The following is a 17924-nucleotide window of genomic DNA, read 5'->3' on the forward strand; positions in this document are numbered from 1 at the left end:
TAGCGAATGGGTAATCTTCCACACGGTTTTGGGCTGCATTGAGCTCACACAGTGTGCACCGGAGAGTGCACCACATTTCCCCTTTACAAAAAAGGTGCTCTACCCACGGTTGTATGGCACAACCACTTGTGCCTAAACCATGCATGCCACAACCATGAAATCTTTACAACAACTGCGTCCTTACCATGCAAGCCTTTACAACAAATTTTGTTGTAACGCATGTTTGGCAAAGGTATATGTGCGGTAAAAATCCCCCACCTCAGCCCCGCCAGCCCGACCTGAGCCCTAAATTTCAGCTCTCCTGCTTTATAATCTACCCGCCCCAGCCTATTACCTACCTGGGCCCCCTGCCCTGAGCCCTAAAACCCAGCCCCCAGCCCAAATGAACTACCTAACTGCAGCACCCCCACCCCAGAGCCTTAAGACTGGCCCAGGCCTTTAAACTGCCCCTTCCACCCTTCCCTGAGCCCTAAAACTCGGACCCTAGCCCCAAAAAACAACCCGACCGCGGCACTCCCACCCCAGAGCCTTAAAACTGGCCCCAGCCCTCAAAACTGCCCCTTCCACCCTGCCCTGAGCACCAAAGCTCAGCCCCCTGCACTGAAAACTACCCTAACCCCAGCTCCCTGCCATGAGCCCTAAAAACACCTCCCCCCATAAAACCTACCTCCACCCCCCACCCCACCCCACCTCACTAAAACACGTACTGATCCTTCCTGCATTGATCCTTCCAGTTCCTCTACCCACCCATCTGCTAAGATAGCTAGAACGCCCACTGCCTTAACAATGCATATGCGTGGTTAAGGCATATGCGCGATTAAGGAAAGCGTTGTTCAGCTTGCAAAGAAACGGCACGCGTGCTTAGGCCTGAGTTGTAAAGGCCATTTCCCTCTTTCCATTACACTCACAAGAGCTAAAATATGAGCCTGAGCTCTCGAGAGCATAGCAGGGAAAGACAAGCCGCAGCTGTTTAATCTTTTACTGCCAGGAAACCAGCCTGAATTTGGAATTGGGTCAAAGCCCCTCTGTAGTGGCTGGACTCTGCACTGCTGATGCCTTTTAGGTTCCCTGGGACACACTGCAAAAGGGTGTCTTCTTAGGTGGCACACAGTTAGTACACCTCCCAAGTGCCTGCTTGCCCCTTATCCAGCATTTGTTAATATGGAGCATCCACAAGGCCAAAGGAGTTTCATTTTCATGGGGTCACGCTACCGGCAAATGGGGAGCAGCTTCTTAAAAATGCACTTGGAACGAAATGTGCACTATGTACCACAGAAGAAGTACAAGTATTTGCATGCTGTAATATGTAAATACTCCAGTGATGCATATAGCAGACACAAACACACTTTACACCCCCTGGGGACTTCAGTTATACAGCCTATGCCTTTTATTTAGTGTTTATTATTGTAGGATTTTCCATTTTGCAGGGCCATAAAGAGAAATTATTAATTGCACAATATAACAATTGACATTATTAACAACAAAATCAAGTTAAAACTTAACGACTAATCACTTTAAATGTTTCCTCAAACTACTTTGAGTGTCTCCTATAGTTTCTCTCTCCTTCCCCATTCCCCGGTTCAACAAAAAATAAATTAATTTTCTGTTTATACTTAGTCTAGGTACACACATCTTTTAAAATGAAAAGAAATACTAACGTTGCCCCTTTCTCTTTTTCCCCTTTTAAGTGATTAAAAATCCAAACGTTTCTTATAGAGAAAGAGACAAAGAAACAGTGTCCCAGTGAGCAATATTTTCACATTAAATAGCAGCAAAATAACAGCTATGAGGATGAAAATGTATAATCTTGGGAGGTTATCACAACTGCAGCAGAGACATTTACAAACCCAAACTCGTAGGAGAGCATTTATACAACTTTAACTTTCAATATTTTATACACTATGGCAACTTTTTAAATACCTTTATAAAGAGTTGCTCCAGGAGTCTCAATACACAACAATAAATAATGTGGGAAGTGATAGAACATATTTGTGAAATGGAAACAAAATGTGCCTGGTTCATTAAAAATACTTTTCAAGGGAGGGTGGGGGTGGAATAAAATTACATGTAGAAACCAGCCATTTCAACACAGCAGGCAAAAGTCATGTTGTGAGCATTTCCTTCACAATTATATACTCAACAGGGGGTTTGGATACATTTTTAAAAAGTGGACTTTTAATAGATTGCATCAATTTGGAAGAAGGATTAGCTTTAAGGGCGAAAGGCCACTGTCTGCAGACCACATTAATATTAAAACTGTGGAACCATAGGAAGAAGAATGAAATCATCAATTAAACATCAATGAAAACGGACATTAGTAAGAGTTTGTGTATATTTAATGTGGCAATTACTGACATGTTCCTGATGAAGGATGCTGGTGAAGATAAAACACTGCAGACCGGACCAGTTATGCTTGATGCAAAAGGCCCATCATGTGGAACTGCACTTTAAACAGAACACAGAACAATAGGATCCAGAGGGGAGGTACTATAACAAGAGCTGGCGCAAGACCTAAAACCTTACTTAACCAGCGTTCCTTAGGAGCTGAGATAATCTCGATCCTTAAGGTGCAAAGAGCATACTTGGATCGCGGTGACATCACATTCACGTAGTGAATGCAGAATGACTGGGATGGGAACTTTTACATTATTTGTTTTTTTAGTTTTACCAAGTGACCTACTATGTAGTTTTTATCTGCCTTGAGGTTATCATGTATGACAGACCTTCATCAACACCTGTGGCTTAAATTTCTTTAAACCCTGTGGAGGCAACAACCTTTACGATGGAATTCTGACAGTTACTGCCGTGAACCCGGGGTTTCTTATTTTTTCAATAAGAACTTTAGCACTCATCTAAACTTTAGTTTCTTTGATTTTTCCAAATATTCACACTTTCTGAGAATTATCAACGCTGATACTAATAAGAAAAGTAAATTTGTTAAGTGTTACCTTGGGCAGCGAGCGGGGACATATGTTGGTGACTCCTCCTGTGTATTTGATGACGATAGGCATAAACAGCCAAAACCAGCACCATGATGCATCCCATTATACCACCAGCTACTGGTCCCACTGGTGCACTTTTGACCATATTCAAAGTTATTACCTCATCACCTGGTATTAAGAAAAAAAGATTTTTTTTTAAAACAAATTCCTATTTTCAAAAGAATATTAAATAAAAGGTAATGAAAGAAAGTTAATACATCAGTAACGTAATACCATTATTATACATGTTGTATACAAGTAGGTCCTCTGCAAGTCATACAATTACAAACAAAATTGCATGTGCCACCACAACAAGACCTCGAATTCTGGATTCTGTTAATAACACACCATCAAAATAACATTTGTCCACACAAACCGAGCACCAAATCACAAAAGGTTCTCCCTTACCAAGAAATATTGCGGCCATTCCATACACTAATTGTAAGTCTATGAAAGATACTAAAATACAAACAAACATTGAAATTCTAGGGTACGCACTGCAATGTCCAGGAGATGCATTTAACAATGGAGGGAGGTACATGAGAAAAAGGCAAACACACACCTTTTAACTGGGCTGTAACAAAGGCACCTTTGTGTGGCAATCACTGCACAACTCTTGCGCCTGTCTTTTCCATGCTTACTTCCCACTTTATGAGTGCTTTTTCCTTGCTTTTCTCAAGTTTTCACTGCTTTTTACTCACGTTTCCCCATTTGTTGTGTCTTCCCCTTGCTTGCCTTTCATTTTCATTGCTTTCTTCTGGTTTTTTACCTAATTGCCACTCCTGCCTGCTGCCTTTTTCCTGCCATCACCTAGCCCCGCCCACTGCCTCAAGAGCTCCTCCGAAGACCTTCTTAATGGAGGCCACAGTGTGGCCCCATTGAGTAGGCCCCAGGCCCATCTCTCCTCGTACTGCTGCATCGCTCTTGCTCCTGTCTTCTCCTTGCTTTTTCCCGTCTTTCGAGTCCCTACTCCTTGCTTTCCCCTCGATTTCACTGCTTTCTCCTTGCTTTTTCCCCCATTTTTAGAGTGCCTTTCTCCTTGCCTTCCCTTCGTTTTTATTGCTTTCACCTTGCTGTTTTCTGCTTTCTGAATGCCTTCATCTTGCTTTGCTCTTGTTTAAAAAACGAAACCCAGCAATCAGCAACTCTAGTGCCTTGAGATCTTAACGGGTGATTTGCCATGCTTTATAAATCCTTGATTGAGGTACACAAGCAACATTTCTGACAGAAACAGAAGAGCAGATATATATATATATATATATATATATATATATATATATATATATATATATATATATATATATATAAAAATGGGACCCTATCATAGGTGATAAGATTCCAGCTACACCATCCATCGCCTATAGAAAAGCATATTCGATGCAAGATGCATTGGTCAAATCTAGCCCAGAGGTTACAAACATTAAGAACTGGCTAGATAAGAGCAAGGGCTTCAGGAAGTGTTCTTCCTGCAAAGCATGCCAACATGGGCTTAACAAGACAGAATATGCAGTCCCATTTACCCCTGGTGCACGCAAAATAAAGAAACAACTGACTTGCAAAAGTGAATTTGTGGTTTATGTGCTGGAGTGTCCGTGTGCCCTGCGGTATGTGGGTAGCACCAAGCTGCAGGTGCACAAGAGGATACTCCAGCACATAAGGGCCATCAATACCAGTGACCCGGCATATCCGGTGGCCCGCCACTTCAAGGAGCACCATAACAATGATAGTACCCTTCTGAGATATTATGCCATTGATAGTATAGGCCCATTGAGAAGAGGAGGGGATAGGGAAGGTGCCCTCAGGAGGTTGGAGACCAGGTACATACTGGAAATGGATAGCAGATCACCGGGGGGGTTGAACTCCACGGAGGACTTTTACACCTGTCTCTGATCCATAATTCTGTTTCAATTTCCTGTTTTTTGGTTCTCCTACCCTCCCATTGTGCCAGTAATGATAATTTTGTAGGACGCTACTATCCATATCTGCCTATGAACATACTTAGCCTGGTTGTCCTTTTGTATGACTAGACAGGGACATACGGTTTGTTCTGTATACTTCATGTCCTGTGCATGTCTAGGGTTGCAAGTGACCCAGTTGTGAAATGTAGCCTAGGCTTAGGTTACATTACTGTCCAACAAACGCTAAACTGTACTCTAAATGAGAAAAAGTATAAAAGGCAAAAAATACAAAAAAACGAAAAAACAAAACAGAAAAAATAAAAATTGATTGATATTACTCACTCATAATGCCATTTTTTGAATGTTAAATGATGGGTGCATATCTCAATACAGGTGAATGAGAAGAGAGGCTGCGATATTGTTATCTCCTCTCTTCACTATTTCACCTTAGGACACAGACAAACTGCGGGCTTGTGCAATAGAAATATTTAAGTCAGGAGGCTGTGATTCCAGGGATGGGCAAATGCATTCATGCATCTATGTTTTTTGACCACCTGATATTCCATCCAGTGTAAATAGTGTATGATCATTGTAAATATATCAATTATCAATGTATTGATACATATATATATATTTTACATTTTTTAACATTGTGGTGTCTATGATGATGGACTTGTTATTTATTTTTTGACATTAAATTGAATACATTACTCTATCTGCACTTTAATGATGGTTGCACATTGCTGAGTTTGCACTTTTCAAACTTCACAAGGGATTATCCCGTGATGTAAGCCTGCTGAGTATCAGAATATTGCCTTGATCTAATGTTGAAGGGCCCGTATATGGAATGTCCCTGAACTCTCAAGCTACGCTGATGCACTATGTGAACTCCTCTCAACCCCGGGTTGGTACAAGATCGGATGGCTCCTGGAAGTGAAGTGCCTCCTTTGCGTATTGGGCCTGGGAGACGCTTGGGCCAATAGATCTTCACCACCTAAACAGTTACTAAAGAAAATATTCTGGTCGTGGGTGGATAACGAGAGAGGGAGCCACTCCAATCTATGTAGATCGGCTGCTGAGTTTTTGGTCATTAAAAATCTCCCTTTTAGAGAACCTTACTTGGATGTGATCTCTAACCCAACAGATAGGGCACTGTATTTTAAATTTAGGGTTGGAGTTTTGCCCCTTGGTACATGGACAGCAAAGTGGAAACCCCCTTGGCAAACTACAGCAACCTGCCCTTTCTGTGCTAGTAGGCATGAATCCATTGCCCACTTAATGTTTGAATGTTCGGCGTATGCAGCTCCTCGCCGCAGATGGCTGAAACCGCTCTGTTTGAGGCTGGGCACTCGGTCACACGTGGAGGCCCTACAGATGCTAAGATCAGATACGCACCCCTTCATTGCTTGTGGACTGGGAACATTTTTGGGATGGGTTTGGAGGATTAGATCTGCAAGAAAAATTATCCTCCAGTAAAGTCATCTACCCCGATCCCTTTGGTTTTAGCCATTTATTGCTGTGTTCTTTTTCCCCCTATGGATGATATATTGTCAATGTGTATAAATGTTTTTTAGTCGGCTGATTTGTAGAATTGCTGTATATATTATACTGTCTTCTATTGCTCTGCTTGTTTGTACTGTTGGCGGAATCGTACAAATTGTTTAAATTTTATAATTATTTTTATACTGTAATGCTTTTAAGAAATGACAAAATATTTCGAAATAAAGCTATACAATACAAATACTAATGTTGAAGGTATTTTGTATTTGCACTTTAAATATATCCTGCACTTTATAAACTCATTTGTCAAAAAGCCGGTAAGGGATTATCCCAGAATGTGAGCTTTTTTGGATTACCGACAATGTTGTCTATGTCCATTACTGAGGTAACCTCACATGTGACTGTATTCCACCAATAACGTTACATTTTCGATGGCATTTGCACTTTAAATGTTGCCTCCTCCCTTGCATGCGTCATGTGACCAAGGGCTCCGTGAAGCCCGAAACGTTATGCTGAGGTGTGCCGTTTTCTTTACTAAATAAAAACACTGCTCACCTGCACTCTGGGCCTCCTCTCTCCTTCTGCGCCGACGGTATCCAGGCGAAAGAAAGCTGAGATTGTATGTGTATATATATATATATATATATATATATATATATATATATATATATATATATATATATATATATATATATATATATACACATATATATATATATACACACATATATATATATATATATACACACAGTGTATATATATATATATATATACTGCCTATTTCAAACATTACTAACCAATACCATCCATTTAAAAACCCAAAGAAAATACTACAGTATTACCTATTGAACCCATGTCGTCAACATAAGGACTTTTGGCTCCAACAATGCCACCAAAACATTCCTTCTGGAGAGCGCAATATGACTTGTCCAAATGAGTCTTTCCATCGCTGTCCACCATACACCACTCACAGTCCAACACTCCAAAGCAGTCTCTGCAGAAAGAAAAACAAACATTTAAATTGTGATTAAATGTTGTCTAGGCCAACTTCAGATAGTTTGTACTCCCAACACGTCTTCCAGAATTAATCATAAAAGTGAAAAACGCAACAGGTTATGTTAAATGGCAAGTGCTGGAGATCAAAAAACAAACATAGGAGGCACCTTTGGAAAAATACACCAAAAGGCAATTGCTTTTGATTCTGATTTATGAAGATTTATTTCTCATATACAGATAGATTCACATTATCTTCTTTAACCAAAATTTCAGTTGAAGCTAAACGTATTAAGAGTAAATTACACACAAAAATATTTATGTATAGTTATTCCATGAAATTATTTAAACCAATTAGACCTTGCCATTCATCGTAAAATATTCTTTAGTAGTACATGTTTCGCGACTTCTGTTGCTTTCTCAAGGCTCATTAATAAAATAATAAATATTTACCTGCTTGTCTAGTCTGTGTGATAAACCACTTTATCCCTATCTTCACATGATATAGTGCCACAGGTGCGCACTTCCTTGGATCTGTTCTCTTCACAGAACATGGTTAAACTCTATTATTCTTAGGATTTCATTGCTATTGTGAATTATTCTAATGGTTCGTCCAACGGTTTCCCTTTCAACGTATCAAAACAAGATTTTACATTCGCCTGGTAGGAAACGCTAGGAGACGCCAGATGACGTTTGAAGTGACCTTATAAGGAGTGATTTGTTAAAGCTACTGATATTTTAAGTGCAGAGTGTGGAATAATGCTGGTTTTGGTAAGTTGATGGTGAAGGCAAACCTTTACATGATTAGTCAGTAAATGCTGGAGGTGAAAGGCCCTTAGAGTGCCAGCTGTGCCGATTCTCATCGGACTGGGGGTGAATGTTTGCAATGTTCAACATTCCGTCCCTCACCCCCTTAGGTTTTGGTCTGTTCGCCCTCAGTTGGCAGGGTATGCCCAGACGTAGGTCCCTTGCCCACTTTGCCACTGGATTCAAGATAGCCTGGCTGATGAGGGTTAAGAACCTGAAACCGTCCCAGGATGCTTGTTTCCGGTCCAGGGAAGACATGGCTTGGCAGTTCGGGCTGGACAGTTCCTATGAGGCACAGGGTCAGACTGATTTGCATATGGCCATGTCTGAACTCGGGCGGCGGAGTGAGCTAAAGAATGAAGATGAATTAAACCCAGATCAGTTGACTGGGGGTGAGTGTTTGCAATGTTCAACACTCCGTCCATCATCCCCTTTGGTTTTACACTATGGATTTTGACTCAGCTGAAAACTCTGAGTGGGACTTGGAGCAGGACCTCTGTTTCAAGAGCGTCCTCTTCTTATGTTTGGTGATAGCTAGCTTTTTTCCCCACTATCTGATGGCCTTCTGGTTCACCCGTGCACTCTCTTCACATGACAGAGTCATGACAGCAGCCCAGGCACCAAAGACATGTTGTGTCCGAAACAGACATCCACTTGCGCGGTTGTGACGTGAATGCAGTTTTCAGGGAAAAAAACTTTCCCTGGCACACTGAGATGTTTAAAAGTTGTTATCAACCAACAAGTTTGGAGAGGAGCCCTGGATTTACAGCTTTGTGCATGGAAAGAAAGGAACTGAAGTCCGTGAGCAGGGGTGGTGCTATATGCGACTCCGCATGGTCACTACCTGGACAGAGCCAAGTGACGTCACCTAGCGGCATGCAGGAGCTATTGCTTGTAAATCTCTGGATTCAAAGAACACTTGGGAATATTCTAAACGTGAGGCACATGCACTATAAGAATCCATCAGAACAGAAGGAATATAAGTGTAGATGCTCTTTTACCATCCATTGTCTTGTGTACTGGAAGCTTTGGGGCACTACTATGTACTAATCATCTGTATCAGATCAGAAACTATACTCTTAAAAACATGTAAGGGTTCCACGCCTTTAATATCAGCAAACAAGTTCAGTAGTGTGATATTTCATGCTCAGAAATCTTTCCATGCGAGTATTGCTTTAATTTTTACTCTAAATTCCCTGAAACTGGGCACTTGAGAGATCAAGGTCAGTCGGGAGGCAACGTGGACTAATCCATCTACTGATTATCGAAAGAACAGAGATTTGCGAAGCAGCTAGCAACCCCAGCGCCTTGAGACCCTCACGGTTGATTTCTGTGCTTTATAAATCCTGATTGATTGACATGGGCCTTTAAGTAATGTGATCCCACTTTTGAATCCTTGCCAGTCTACTTAGTCTTAAGATGTGTTAATTTGGTATAATACTTCTGGGTAGATTAATTCATTTTAAGAAAGAGAGGTTAGGTGTGAGCGCTCTCATAATAACCTTGAATATTCCAAATGTGATCGATAAACACCTTGCCATGCTGAATTATTCCTCTATTAAAGACCACGAATCAGTGTTTCCAACATCCATTTTCTTTAAGTTTCTAGACTTTTTGTCCTACCCAGAAGCATTTTAAAGCAAAGCATAAAAAACAAATCACAAAACATAAACGAATGTCACTCTAATTTTCTGGGTAAGTAACGAATAGTTTTCTTACCGGTCGGTGTAGTTTTGCAGCTTGAAGATCTTTCTGGATTCACTATGCTGTGCATTATTCCGCGGTCTTGTGGTTGGGTCCGGATTCGTAGTCTTTTCTTTGTTTTTTTTTTTTTTTTTTGTAGCCCAGGTGGGCGTCGGCGTCACACCCCCTTGGGTGTATTTCCGGTGACGTCGGCATGCTTCCTGCGGAAGCTCCCACTCTTGGGCGCCATCTTCAGGTTCTTTTTTTCCGTGTTTCTTTCGTTTCCGAAGTAATGGCAATGTTCTATTCAGGTGATATTTTACCGCTTTGTACCTTCAAAGTATTTTCCACTTGTTCTATTTCCACCTCTTCTCTCTCCAGCCTCATCTTTCTGGCGGAGGTGGGTGGGTTCGCTAGTGAATCCAGAAAGATCTTCAAGCTGCAAAACTACACCGACAGGTAAGAAAACTATTCGTTTTGCAGCGTGAATCTTTCTGGATTCACTATGCTGTGCATAGATTTTGTAGCGGTTTCTCATGTCTGTGGCGGTTGGGTGGAAGATGAGCGTTGGGTATTGAATATGTGCTGTAGCACCTTCTGTCCAACTTGAGCTTCCTTGTTCATCTGTATGTCCACACAGTAGTGCTTCGTGAACGTGTGCACCGAAGCCCATGTTGCCGCCAGGCATATGTCTTGTATGGGTGTGTTAGCCAGGAAGGCTATTGTAGCGCCCTTTTTCCTAGTGGAGTGGGCACGTGTCCCCTCTGCTAGCTCTTGTCCTGCACGCTTGTGGCAGAGTTGGATTGTCTGTGCGATCCATCGTGCAATGGTCTTTTTGGTTACTGCTTTTCCCATGTAACTGTTGGCGAATGACACAAAGAACTGGTTTATTTTCCTGTATCCCTTCGTCCTTTCGATGTAGTGCATGACTGCCCTTCTGGCGTCCAGGGTGTGCAGAGCTCGCTCTGCGGCAGTTGTTGGTTTTTGGAAAAAACTCGGTATCTGTATAGACTGGTTCATGTGAAATTTAGATACCACCTTCGGCATGAAGTTTGGGTCAGTCCTCATCACAACCCTATCATTGTGTATTTGTATGTAGGGTTCTTGTAGCGTCAGAGCCTGAAGCTCGCTTACTCTGCGTAAGGACGTTATTGCAACCAGGAAAGCAGTTTTCATAGTTAGCATCTTTAAGGACGCCTTGTGGAGCGGTTCAAAGGGCTCTTTCATGAGTTCCGTTAGGACTATGTTCAAGTTCCATGCAGGTGGCGGCACCCGCTTGGGTGGTGCGATCCTTTTCGCACCTTCTAGGAATCTCTTCACCACCTGTGATGTGAAGAAACTCCTGCAAGTTTCTCCCCTTGTGTAGGCGACTATCGCTGCCAAGTGAACTCTCAAGGAGGATGAGCTAAGGTTCTTCTCTAGCAAGTGCGTCAGGTACTTTAGCACTGTGGAGTCCTTCTTCATTTTATTGTGAAGTCTTTCTTGTCTGCACCATATTGTGAACCTTTTCCATTTCGCAACATAGCACTTCCGAGTGCTAGGCCTTCTTGCCTCCCGCAGGACCTTCAGGGTACTTTCTGGCAATCTTAAATGTGTGAACTCTATGTCCTCAGGAGCCACGCTACTAGGCTCATGCTCTCTGGCTCTGGGTGTAGCACCTCTCCGTTCTGCATGGAGAGTAAGTCTTTCCTCCTGCTGAATCTGTGGGGTGCACACTGTCATCTCCATGATCTGCGAGTACCATGTCTGCCTCGCAGACTGTGGTGCGACCAGTATCAGTGTCATGTTGCTCGCTCTGCACTTGCTCAGTACTCTGTGCATCAGTGGTACTGGGGGAAAGGCGTAGGCAAATGTCCTTGACCAATCTATCCATAGGGCATTCCCTAGTGACCCTTCCTCGGGCTGCCTGGATGCGAAGTTTTGGCATTTTGCATTCTGGCGTGTGGCAAACAGGTCCACCGATGGAGTTCCCCATCTGTCGAATAGGCGCCTTGTCTCCTGAGCATTGAGCTCCCACTCGTGGGATGCCGATGTCTGCCTGCTGAGCCAAACTGCTTGTATGTTGTCCTTCCCTGGCAGGTGTATGGCCAGCAGGTCTATCTTGAGAGGGATGGCCCATCTCCATATCTCCTGCGCTAGCGTTGAAAGCGGGGCTGACTGTGTGCCCCCCTGCTTGTTGATGTAGAACATCGCAGTGGTATTGTCTGTTTGTATCAACACCTTGTGTTTGTACAGTCTTGTTTGGAAGGCTTTCAGTGCAGGAAGATTGTCTTCAATTCTAAGTAATTGATGTGTTTTGTCGCATCTGTCAGTGTCCACAGTCCCCTCACCTTGAGCTCCTCCATGTGAGCGCCCCATCCGTTCAGGGATGCGTCTGTGGTGATGGTCACTGTTGGCGTTGGGGGCGTTAGAGGCTTTCCCCTTGCTATGTTCTCCATGGTCCACCATGTCATCTCCTTCTGCACTGCGTGCGTTACAACCACTAGATCCTCCCAACTGCCTGTAGCTTGTGACCATTGCTCCTGTAGCCATTCTTGAATGGGTCTCATGTGGAGTCGTACATTCGGTACCAGGTGGATGCATGATGCCATCATCCCCATGATCTTGCTCGCAGTCCTCACTGTCCGAGCTTGTCCCTTCCGGTAGAGGCGAGTTTCCTTCACCAGCGCCCTTGCCCTCTTCTCGCTGGGGAACACCTTGCCCTGTAAGGTGTTGATCTGTGCTCCCAGGAAGATCTTCACTTGTTCTGGCTCCATTGATGATTTCTTCCAATGGATGGAGAACCCCAGGTTTATGAGCGTGCTTGTCACTGTATGTGCGTGCAGCTTGCATTTCTGGTATGAGTTTGCTTTCACCAGCCAGTCGTCCAGGTAAGGGTATACGTGTATTCCTTGCCTTCTTAGGTGCGCTGCGACTGCTGCGAGGCACTTTGTGAAAACTCTTGGTGCTGATTTTAAACCGAAGGCCAGTGTCGTGAACTGGTAGTGGCTTTCTCCGACGGTGAACCTGAGCATGTGTTTGTGCTTTCTGTTCATTGGAATGTGCAGGTATGCGTCTTTGAGGTCTATTGTGACCATGAAGTCCCCGATCTGCAATTGTGGGAGCACCTCTTGCAGGGAGGTCATTTTGAATTTTTGCGTTCTTATGAATTTGTTCATGAACCGTAAGTCGAGAATGGGTCTCATTGTTTCGTCTACTTTTGGTACCAGGAAGTACGTTGAGTATACTCCTGTGTTTCTTTCCTTGAAGGGTACCCGTTCTATGGCCTGCTTCCGCAGGAGTTCCTTTGCCTCCTCCTGCAGACACTGCAGCTGCTTGCCTGCTAGTGGCTTTCTTTTTGGTTTTCTGCTTGTTGGCCTCCCCTCCAACTCTATGCAGTATCCGAACTGGATAATGTTGAGGATCCATTTGTCTGATGTGATTTCTCTCCACTCTCGGAGGTGGAATCTTAATCTTCCTCCCACTGGTGTCATGTGGACGTAAGTGTCTAGTTTGTCTTGACCCATCTGTACGTGCTGCCCCCTGGGATCTTTTTTGTGGGCGGGCACACGGAGTTTTTTGAAGTCACTTAGAGGTGGGCTGCTGCCCCCTCTTCTATTTTGTCCCCGTCCATTTCTCCCTCTAAAGGACTGGCCTCTTTGTTGGTACTGCCAGGACTGCTTCTGATGACCATGCTGAGTCTGCGAGTCTGCCCGGTGCGTTTGCTGGAAAGCCTGGTGTGATGTACCTGGCTGGTTTCCGCCTCTCCTGCCGGGCCTCCGTGACGGGATGCCCCTCTTGTTCCCTCTGAACTGCAATGCTCCCATGGACCTTGCTGTTTCGTTATCTTTCTTCAGTTGGCTGAGCGTTTCATCAACTGTTGTTCCGAAAAGCGTGCTGCCGTTGAACGGTGTGTTCAGGATGCTGTGTTGCACCTCCGGTTTGAAACCGGATATCCTGAGCCAGGCGTGCCTCCTTTCCGTGACGCCCATCATCATGAGCCTGCTGGCGGTGTCTGCCCCATCCAGGGCCGTCTTAAGGCAAGAATTTGCCGCGTTCTTTCCCTCTTCAACCAGCTTTTCGGCTTTCTGCCTGGCATCCTGGGGCAAGTCCTTCACCAACTGCCCTAGTCCCTCCATGATTTGGTACATGTGCCTGTTTATCAGGGCGTTGGAATTAGCCATGCGCCAGTGGGTCGCGGCATTCCGTTCGATCCTTCTGCCCACCAGATCCATCCTTTTGCTCTCCTTATCCGGTGGTGGGCCCGAGGTAGTGGGTACGTTAGCCCTCCTCCTTGCTGTGGCCGTGATAATGGAGTCTGCGGAGACCGTGCCCTGAATGTAGGCCGGGTCCTTTGTGGCATGCTTGTACTTCTTCTCAGTTCTGGGAGTTACTGCCTTGCATGTTGCGGGCTCCCTGAAAGCTTCCTTCCCCTGAGCCAAGACGCTCTCGAGCATTGGAAGGAACTGGCTCCTCGTTTGTGTTGGGAGCAATGTTTCTAGAAGGAAGTCTTTCTGCTTCTCTTCGTCGAGCTTGAGCTTGAAAGCTGCTGCGGCAGCTTGTATCACCGAGTTGTAGGCCCCGATGTCGTCCGGCGGCGAGGGCCTCGAGGGGTAAGTGTCGACCACCTCCTCCGGGCTGTCGGTGTCGACATCTATGTAATCTACCTCCTGTAGGTCAGAGGGTGTCGAGTCTGCGTCCGTCCTGCTTTCCTCTTCCTCCCCATAGTTGTAACTATCGTAGGGATTCTCGTACTCCTCCTGGTCGTCGATCACCTCGACGTCCTGGTCTTGTTCCTCGACGACTTCGGCGATCTCTTCCTCCTCCTCGACTGCCTCCATCACCGGTGGCTTGGTCTTGTGAGGGATCGTGAAGGCCTTCATCTTTGCATCGAAATCTTTCTTCCGCTGCATGATGTTCTCCATTTCGGCCTCGAGGCGCCTTCTCTTCTTCTCCATCTCTGCCGCGTGTTCCGCGTCGGATGGGTCGGTCGTTCTTTTTGGCGGATGGTTCGTCGCCGTACCTTTCGGCGTCGAAGTTTTCGACGTCGACGTCGGACCGGGTCTTGGGTCTCTGGTCGTCGTCGTCAGTTTTGGGTCTTTCTCCCTCGGCGTCGATCGATCCTTTTCAGGGACGATTTTCGACGTTTTCTGCTGATCAGCAGCCCTCGGCGCCGGGGACTCCTTCTCGGAGGATCCGCTGGGCCTGGGAGTAGTCGCGGACGCCGCCTTTTTTGGCGTCGGCGTTTTCGGGGTCTTGCCCTCGATTTTTCTAGACTCAGAGTCTCTCGGGTTCTTGGGGGCCGCAGAGTCTCCTACCTTGTCAGAAGTCTTCGTGTAATCGGTCTCTACGACCGTGTAGCTGTCGTCTTCGGCGGCAGCGTTGTCTTCTTCCTCGGAGGACATCCCCAGCTCGTAGAGGGACGGAGTCGGGGCCTTCCCCTGCAGGGTGGCGTGTGCTACCCTCTGCCTCTCTCTCTCACACGAAGGGTCTTCGGGGCGAAGGCGGAACAGGCGTTGCAGTCTCCGCTTTCGTGGTCCACCGGTAGGCAAAGGTTGCATACCGGGTGCTGGTCCTTCTGCGCGTACTTGTGGTGGCAGTTACGGCAGAACTTGAACGGCGTGTTGTCCATCATCGAGCGTCCAGGGCCTCTCTGGTCGCGTGTTCGTCGACGGTCGTCGATGATTTCGATGAAAAAACGCCTTCTCCTTGCCGGCTTTTCGTCGATGAAGTCCCCTGCAGTCTTCAGATGACTTCTCGTCTTTTCTGTATTTTCTTTCTTCTTTCTCCAAAAATGTCTGGAGCCCAAACGGGAACGATCCAGACCCGACCGCGGAAAAAAAGAATCTGAAGATGGCGCCCAAGAGTGGGAGCTTCCGCAGGAAGCATGCCGACGTCACCGGAAATACACCCAAGGGGGTGTGACGCCGACGCCCACCAGGGCTACAAAAAAAAAAAAAAACAAAGAAAAGACTACGAATCCGGACCCAACCACAAGACCGCGGAATAATGCACAGCATAGTGAATCCAGAAAGATTCACGCTGCAAAACTTCATAGGAGTGATCTTGGGTCACATAAGGAGGTGCAAGTCTGTCGGCAGGCAGGTAAAGTAAGTAGTCGCGGGGAAAGTAACCAAAGGCTACAGTCCTATGTATTGGTAGTAGGAAACAGTCTATGCGGGGACCTGATGGCTCCAGTAGTCTGGTGTTACAGTATGCAGGAGAGCACCTCGGCCCACAGCAAGTAACAAAATAGCTGTCTGATGCTGTGAAGCCGCTCGAATTTCTCTTAACATGCGGAGGGATACATTTTTAATTCTGAACCCACTGGTTGATTTAAAAAAACATTTGGTCCCAACCACAGTATTATCAACATTCCTCTTGAAGATACTTTACCAGCTGTTAAAAAGTTGAAAAGGTGCTCTCTCTACATTTCTTGACAATCCTGGCAAACGGAAAACATTCTTTCAAACTACATCGCCCTCTTGTAGATTAAAGTTTCTGGTGGTCTCAGGCATACTGCAAAATCTGATTATATTTATATGGCCTCAAACACATAGATTAATTTGTTTTCTCCCTTTTTATATTTTCCCCATTAAAGACAATTAATGGCCTTTCTAAAGTCCTAGACAGAGGTCATAAATATGACTAAACTGCACCAAGAATAGATGAGGAGAATAAACGAGGATTTCTTGAAGAACAGACACGCACACCTCCACTTTCCTGGGACCTGCGCAAAGGTCATCATCACAGTCACTTGAGCATTACTTTGCTAGAACATTACACTTTATGTGCATAAAAAAATAAAATATAAAAAATGGAGATGTAGAGAAGATGATACTAACCCACTCTCAGTTCTCTGGTTGCATCGGGTGTTGATACACTGGGGAAGGGAATCCTGGAGGTTAGGATCAAGTGCAGTGAAAACCATTGGTTCCTGGTGAACTTCACAACTGGGATTTCTATTAAAAAACATACATACAATGCATCAGCACCTAACAGGATTTAACCTATTATATAACAATATTTTAAAAGTACTCTTGACATTGGACACCTGTATAGATGACTTTGTTACATAAAATCTTAGTTAGCTTCACATTTTTCGTTTAGGTTTTGGAACATAATGCAAAAAAAGGTTATTTAAGAACTAGAATACTTAAAAAAAATAAGACGCTTCATATATACATTTTAACACGCACATATGCCACCTGCTCGGAGCAGGTGGCAAATATGTGAGTTAAATCACACAGAAAAGGGAATACAACCTGGTAAATTCGGGTCTGCACTTGTAATTGCATGGTAGTGGTGGGTTGTTAAAACACAGTAGTGGTAATTACTAGTGTGGAAGCTGAAACCTGCCAATACTGTGCAAGTTATACTCGAGGCCATGATGAGCTACTTAAAGTGATTGGAAATAGATCAACAGGGTTGAAAGACCCAGCTATGACATCCGATCACATCTTCGAATAAAGAGCAAGGATTATTTTCCATGTTAATTTAAACAGATTGCCCACATTCCTGATCCCATGGCAACTGCTGTCTTAAGCAAAGTGTATTTTGGGTGCTTTAGACCCCTGTAAAGTTCATATGGCTTTTTCCTTCCACAAACACTGTTTTGAGGTTGAATGGATGCTCTCTTGTGGTTCGAACTGTATATACACAGACTACTCGACTGATGGCAAGTATGGACATATATGGCCACACCTATCCTCACACTTCTCACATACCCCTAAGAATATGACGGCCACACACATGTTTATGGCAGTGTCAACTAATATCCATACACCGAACACTGTAAACATAGGGCAGACTGCACTCACACACTTCTGTCCATCAATTAATACGGAACAATTAAGCAACCTATCGCTCCCTTCTTTTCTCTTCAGATGTATGCAGAGACATAGCAACAAATGTATTAACAGCATAACTCAGGTCCTGATCTATGAAATAAATAATTTCCCTAAATAGGCCCACAACAAAAATGGACCAATCCATATTTGGCACCCCACCCAGTAGCGTGTTAGCACTCAATTGTTTTTTGCTGTCGCGTTCGGCGTATGAAGCACATAAATACAACTACAAC

General features: G+C 44.6%; 1 protein-coding gene across 1 annotated transcript in view; it reads right to left on the reverse strand.

The window, feature by feature from the left end:
- The window catches only part of CACHD1 (cache domain containing 1), a 373745-nt gene that overhangs the window by 7117 nt on the left and 348704 nt on the right, over nt 1-17924 (reverse strand). Inside the window, exons 22-24 of the mRNA XM_078669174.1 lie at nt 16687-16803; nt 7222-7373; nt 2949-3110 (exon numbers count right to left, since the gene is read on the reverse strand). Of these exons, the coding sequence (XP_078525300.1) occupies nt 2949-3110; nt 7222-7373; nt 16687-16803 (431 nt within the window). The remainder of the gene's footprint in view (nt 1-2948; nt 3111-7221; nt 7374-16686; nt 16804-17924) is intronic.

Source organism: Lissotriton helveticus, chromosome 1_2 (genome assembly GCF_964261635.1).
Source record: "Lissotriton helveticus chromosome 1_2, aLisHel1.1, whole genome shotgun sequence".
NCBI lineage: Eukaryota > Metazoa > Chordata > Amphibia > Caudata > Salamandridae > Lissotriton > Lissotriton helveticus.